General features: G+C 35.1%; 1 protein-coding gene across 1 annotated transcript; it reads left to right on the forward strand.

The window, feature by feature from the left end:
• The first annotated feature begins 74 nt into the window (after positions 1-74).
• On the forward strand, positions 75-3,439 carry LOC109243486 (transcription factor GAMYB-like). The gene is made up of 5 exons (XM_019410430.1): positions 75-248; positions 369-691; positions 1,333-1,864; positions 1,958-2,356; positions 2,955-3,439. The coding sequence occupies exons 2-5, from the start codon at positions 383-385 to the stop codon at positions 3,146-3,148; spliced, it is 1,434 nt and encodes a 477-aa protein (XP_019265975.1). The 5' UTR covers positions 75-248; positions 369-382; the 3' UTR covers positions 3,149-3,439.
• Positions 3,440-6,467: the final 3,028 nt, after the last annotated feature.

A 6,467-nucleotide genomic window follows, 5' to 3' on the forward strand; every position in this document is an offset into this window, starting at 1 on the left:
CTACTTTGTCTTCCTTCCCCCCCCCCTACCCCCCCCCCCCCCCCCGTCCATTTTCACCAAGTGGCTTTCTTCATTTCTTATTGAAACTCATCTCATTTTTTCCCTCACCATCTTTGTCCATACTAGATAAACAACAAAAAGATACTAAAAGAAAAAATAAAGAAGAGAGAATAACAAAGCCTTTTTGGCTTATTTTTCCATCCATATTGATTCTTGAAGATAAAGAAGAAAACCCCAGATAAAGAATTGTAAATTTCTACCACTTTTCAATGTTTATACAAAGAACTAGCTAGCAATATCATGACACAAACTTTGAAACACTAATAATATTTAATATTTTCCTTTTTTTTCTTCTCTTTTTTGGACAGGAAAAAAAGGATTAATGGCACCAGATGGAGGAGGACTGAAAGCAAGAAATAATGGAGGGACAAGACAGGTATTAAAGAAAGGTCCATGGACAGCAACAGAAGATGCAATTTTAATGGAATATGTGAAGAAAAATGGAGAAGGAAATTGGAATGCAGTTCAAAGGAATTCAGGATTAATGAGATGTGGGAAAAGTTGTAGGTTAAGATGGGCTAATCATTTGAGGCCTAATCTTAAAAAAGGTGCATTTTCTTTAGAAGAAGAAAGGCTTATTGTCGAACTACATGCTAAACTTGGAAATAAATGGGCTCGTATGGCTGCTCAGGTTATTAATTCTTTGATAAAAATAGTATTGTTTTAAGTTCTTTATCTCCTTTTTTGACACAATATGCGTGCGTCTAATTAGTCGGGAGTCAGGATTTTTATTAAATGATGTCAAAATTTAAAAAAGTAAACACACGAAAAAGTTCAGGGGATTCAACATATAATATATATATATATATATATACATAATACACAGTGACGAATCTAGAGTAGATGCTTAAGCTTGCCAGAATTCACTACGTCTAGCTCAAACATATATATGCATGTGAGAGGGAAAAAATTGGCACACATGAAGAAAAAAAATCTACCCACTCTAAAACTTGGATTCATGACAACATATACATGGTTTACTTAGTTATCTTCCTATATTTTGCTTTATTGAGCCGAAAGTCTTCCAGAAACAACCTCTTTACCTTTATAAGGTAGGGATAAGGTCTGCGTACATGCTAGCCTTCGCAAATCCTATTTGTAGGAATACACTGGGTATGTTATTGTTATTGTAGTAGTTAATTTTCTTCCTATCAATTTCTTGTGTATTAGATCTGAATTCACTCCTTCTGTAGCCATTGAGATCAAGAATTGTTTGTGTTCTATATTTAGTATCAAATTGTCTCATTATTTTTGTATGTATTCCATGAACAGATGCCAGGTAGAACAGACAATGAAATCAAGAATTACTGGAACACAAGGCTAAAAAGAAGACAAAGAGCTGGTTTGCCTATATACCCTCAAGACATACAACCACAATTAAACCAACAAGAAAACCAATTACAACATAGTACTATCCCTTCACCATTTGATAATAATCCTCAAAATTCCAATTACGTTAATAATCCCCCTCTTTCCCTTTTAGATATTTTCAATCCTTCAACCATGAAACCTAGTATGTCAGATCAATATCAATTCAATAATCCTTCTCCATATCTCACAACTACAAATAATAACAACAAACTCAAGCTTTTTCGCGATCCTCGAGTTAGTCTTTCTTTAACATTAGCATCATCGATAAGAAATTCACAATTTTCTTCAATGGTAGCACCCGTGCCTAATAATTTTAGTCAGGGCTACTCTAATTCAATGCCAGTGCCACCACTTCAACATAATTATCCAAATTTTGGCACCACTACAAGACCTTTAATTGGGATTTCCTCGAACCCAAATGGTTTAATCTTAGGTATTAATTCGCGCCTCAACTTGAAAATTTTGTTGGCATTTATTATTTTCTTTATATACATTTTTTCAACTGTACTTGTATTTTCACTAACAGGCATGGGCGTACAAAACAACACTTCAGTCCAATCGTCCATGCCCGAGACTACAACATGTTCAAGGAATACAGGGAGTGATTTTATGAATACAACATCAAGTGATGATGCTGATAATTATGTTGTTAATCATGGATTATCGCGAGGAAACAGTGGATTATTAGAAGATTTGTTAGAGGAGTCTCAGGCTTTAACTAGAGCTGAGAAAATAGAAGAGAATTGTCCCATTGAAAATGAGGCTAGTAAAGGGAAATTAGTGTGGGAGGAATATGGATTAAGTGAAGAGGCAGAAGATATTATTTTAACTGAAGAATCAACATTTAGTTTTGCTCAAGAAGGTGGTGATAATGCCACCCCAAATAAGCATTCTGAAGACTCCAGCTCTCTAAATTCATCCTCAGGTAATTTCTCCAATATTGTTAATTAATTGGACTTAACTTATATACACTGACATAAAAGTATTCATACTACAATATATTTTAATATATTGTATCAGGTATTTTTAATTTTTCAGGTTATCAAATTAGGGTTATTATAAAAAGTTACCTATTGTTGTATGTTTTCTAAACTTGATTGTGTAGGTTAACTTTTGTGCACTGACAATGTACAATTTTTCCACAAATAGCCGGCCAAATTCAATGTTTACTTTTTCTAGCCAATATACACAGATTATACACTGAATATACATAATTTGTGATACATGAATTATACATATATTATATATTTGCTGATTATTTTTAGTTTTGAGTGAGCGGCTATTTGGATTAATTCTCCATCGAGTTTATAAGCATTCAATATTGGTAACTTGTAGGCGGTAGTAAATGGTAAGTAACCTACTATATATAACATGTTAAATTAAACCGATCGTGTAAAACTAAGGTTACACTGTTAGTGTGTGTGCATATACACACACTTCAAGGTTGTAGTGATATTACTTTCTTTCTTATATTTCATTCATTTAGAAGTTGAATAATTTTAATTATTGTTTCATATATATAGGGATAACAACAAAGGAAGGTACATTAGAGCTGGCTAATCAAGTGGATGAGGATATTATGAGATTTCTTGATAATTTTCCAGTAGGTGTACCAGTTCCTGATTGGTATAATGATGAAAATGATGAGCAGAATACTTCTAATGGCCAATCTTTCGAATGTGACCAAATACAATCACATTGCTCAAAATCAGGCTGATGAAGATTCAAATTCATCAATATGGGAAATTGGAGCATGTTATTATAGTGACATGCTTGTTTTTTTTTTTTTTGGTTAATTAAAACTAGTAAATTAAGACATTTATATTCAAAAAAAAAAAAAAAAACGTCAAGTAGATAGCAAAGATTCTTGGATTTTGCTGTTACCTTTTTAGAAAAAAAAAACTTTAGGTTAATATGTAGATATAATGATAATTGGCCATTCAATTGTATTGGCTTAATTATCTGTTGTGTACGAATCCTATGAATCATGGAATTTTTTTTTGAGTTACATTGATATTTCCAGCCAAAAATAGTTTGTCATGAATATACATGGGATGATACAATTCGGGGAGAACCACACCCGAAAAACTAGCTATTGAGGTATGAGAGTCCAAGGCTATATAAACCCTCCATCAGCACATTACACACTACACTTTTCTAGGCCCGGGTGAACATCACCATACCGACGTCACCATTCATGGCACGGGTGGGTACAAAAGGCGGTGGGTGGCACTGATACAATTCAGAGAGAACTACATCCCAAAAACTAGCTATTGAGATGGGAGAGCCCAAGACTATATAAACTCCATATCAGCATATTGCAATATCGATGTAGGACTCAAGTCTCATACCTTGCAATCAACCATGTTGGAAAACTAATACAAAGTTGTAGTAGGAAACCTTAGTTATTTAGGATTTGGTTTATTCAATTCATGTCTAAATATGATTTGCAGTTAGAATAAATATAAGAATAAGATTTCCTGTTTCTAGTTGAAATAGGTTTCATACTATTATAAATAGGGGTATTGATAGCTTATTTTATGTGTGGATGAAATAAAAAATTGTAGAGAGCTTTCAGAGAGTTATAATAAAATAGTTTTCCTTCATATTAATAAAATAGTTTTCCTTCATATTAATAAAATAGTTTTCCTTCATATTGGTATCAGAGCTTCTACAATCTTGGGAGAGAATCAAATAGCTTTTGTTGTCGGCGGGTGGCGCTAGCCAAAGTGTGCCACCCGCCTGGCCAAAAATATGTTGGCAAAATCATAGATAGTTGTCAACAAAATTAGATTATTTGATAAAAAGTTTCAAGAGAGAATCAAGAAACACAAGATGAAGAAACTCTTCTTTAAAAGTTGGAGAGAGGTTTAAAAAAGTTGGAAGTTGATTATGTGTTTCAACAAAATTGGGTGTTGGTGACAAAGTGAATCAACGTGAGTTGAAGATAGATGCTTCAACAAAACTGGGTGTTGGTGAAAAAGTGCATCAATGTGAGTTGGAGACTGGTGCTTCAACAAAATTGGGTTGGTGACAAAGTACATCAACGGGAGTTGGAGACAGGTGCTTCAACAAAATCGGGTGTTGGTGACAAAGTGCATTTACAGGAGTTGGAGACAGGTGCTTCAACAAAATTGGGTGTTGGTAACAAAGTGCATCAACGGGAGTTGGAGACATGCGCTTCAACAAAATCAGGTGTTGGTGACAAAGTTCATCAACGGTTGGAGACAAGTTCTTCAACAAAATTGTGTGTTGGTGACAAAGTGCATCAACGAGGGATGAAGACATGTGCTTAATCAAAAGTGAAAGTTGGAGAGAGTGCTCCAACATAACTGCACAACGAACAAGTCAGACGTATACAACTTTGAATTATGGGAGAATGTTGGAAAACTAATTCAAAGTTATAGTAGGAAACCTTAGTTATTTAGGATTTGGTTTATTTAATTCATGTCTAAATATGATTTGCAGTTAGAATAAATATAGGAATAGGCTTTCCTGTTTCTAGTTGACATAGGTTTCATACTATTATAAATGGAGGTAGTGATAGCTTATTTTATGTGTGGATGAAATAAAGAATTGTAGAGAGCTTTCAGATAGTTATAATAAAATAGTTTTCCTTCATATTAATAAAATAATTTTCCTTCAAACCATAACATTGGATCATAAGATGGAGTTCGGCACTTCGGCTCGATATAAAGATTTTTGGAATAAAAAATGAAAATTCGCGGCCTGATATGAATACATAAAATAAATGAAAGAAAACGCAAAATTATTCAAAGAATACAGCTATCGTTGGATTCTATTACATTTTTTTACCTCCAAATCAGGTAATTCTTCGAAGTTTTATTATGCCTTTAACAAAACACTAATTTCTGGTTAAAACAAATCAGATTAGGGGTAGGAAATGGGTTTTAGGGTTGGTATTTTGTATAGGTTTAATGTTGTATTTTTCGATTTCTTTCTTTCTAAAATTCAATTTTTCTGTATTATATACTTAGTATATACACCAAATAATTTGGGCTGAACGCGAGTATCACGAGGACAAAGAGGGGCACCAATTTCACCAAAAATTAAATAAAGATAGGATAATACGTTGCATGTTAATTTAGAGCGAATGTTATGAATACCGAAATAGCTGAAAATGCACATGCACCCGACCAAGTTAGTAGCCAGATCAGCACTCCTCAAGTAACAGAAAATGTGAGGCGCAGCATAAGAGTGAAAAAGCATCCAACAAAATTAACAAACTTTGTTTGGCAGCAGAGTGCTGGAACGTGTGAAGTGTGAAGCAAGGAAATAGGATTTAGCATTCCCTATAAATACCTAGTAGAATAAGAATTATAGTAGGCTTGTATTATGTGAAAGTTCTGTGCCCTCTCATCTCCCTTCTCTCTGTGTCTTCTCATCCCCATTCTTGTGGTGTTTGAGTTCTTTGTAATTTCCTTTAGCTGAGTTGTTCCTATTACTGCCAATTTATCAATACAATATACTTTGGTGTTATTTGGGTTTGTAGCATTGGTGCTTTCATTGATTCGAGCTCCATGACTGGGTTTTCGAGTTCCACTACTACTGACACTATGTCGTCTCCGTCGTCCTCTAAGGAGATCGCGGATCTCGCAGCCTCCGTTGCCGATTTCACTATGGCCTTTGCTGGGCAGCAGAATCTACTCTTGGATTTGATGTCTCAGGTGGCCAATTCGTCGTACTCTCAAGCGGTTGCCACAGAAGCTCCCACCGGCGTTCCAACCGTTCCTTCGATGCGGCATAAACCAGCTTCTGTGGAGATGCCTCGCTTCTCTGGTGCTAATACAGAGGGTTGGGTCTTTGACGCAGAAAGGTACTTTGATTTCTATCATATCTCTGAGGATCACAGACTCTCCTTAGCATCATTCTATTTGGACGGTGAGGCCCGCGAATGGTATCGGTGGTTGTTCCGCAACAAGCAGCTGAGTGATTTGCCTTGAAAGTGACGAGCCGGTTTCAGAAGCATTCCTTACTTCCACCAGAGGGTCGTTTATTGAAGCTCCGGCAGACGT

The sequence above is a fragment of the Nicotiana attenuata genome, unplaced genomic scaffold (assembly GCF_001879085.1).
Source record: "Nicotiana attenuata strain UT unplaced genomic scaffold, NIATTr2, whole genome shotgun sequence".
Taxonomy (NCBI): Eukaryota; Viridiplantae; Streptophyta; class Magnoliopsida; order Solanales; family Solanaceae; genus Nicotiana; species Nicotiana attenuata.

Coding starts and splice junctions, on each gene's coding strand:
- LOC109243486 (XM_019410430.1), top strand. CDS start 383: ATGGCACCAGATGGAGGAGGACTGAAAGCAAGAAATAATGGAGGGACA. Junction 1,865..1,957: donor CCCAAATGGTTTAATCTTAG/GTATTAATTCGC, acceptor TTTCACTAACAG/GCATGGGCGTACAAAACAAC. Junction 2,357..2,954: donor CTCTCTAAATTCATCCTCAG/GTAATTTCTCCA, acceptor TCATATATATAG/GGATAACAACAAAGGAAGGT.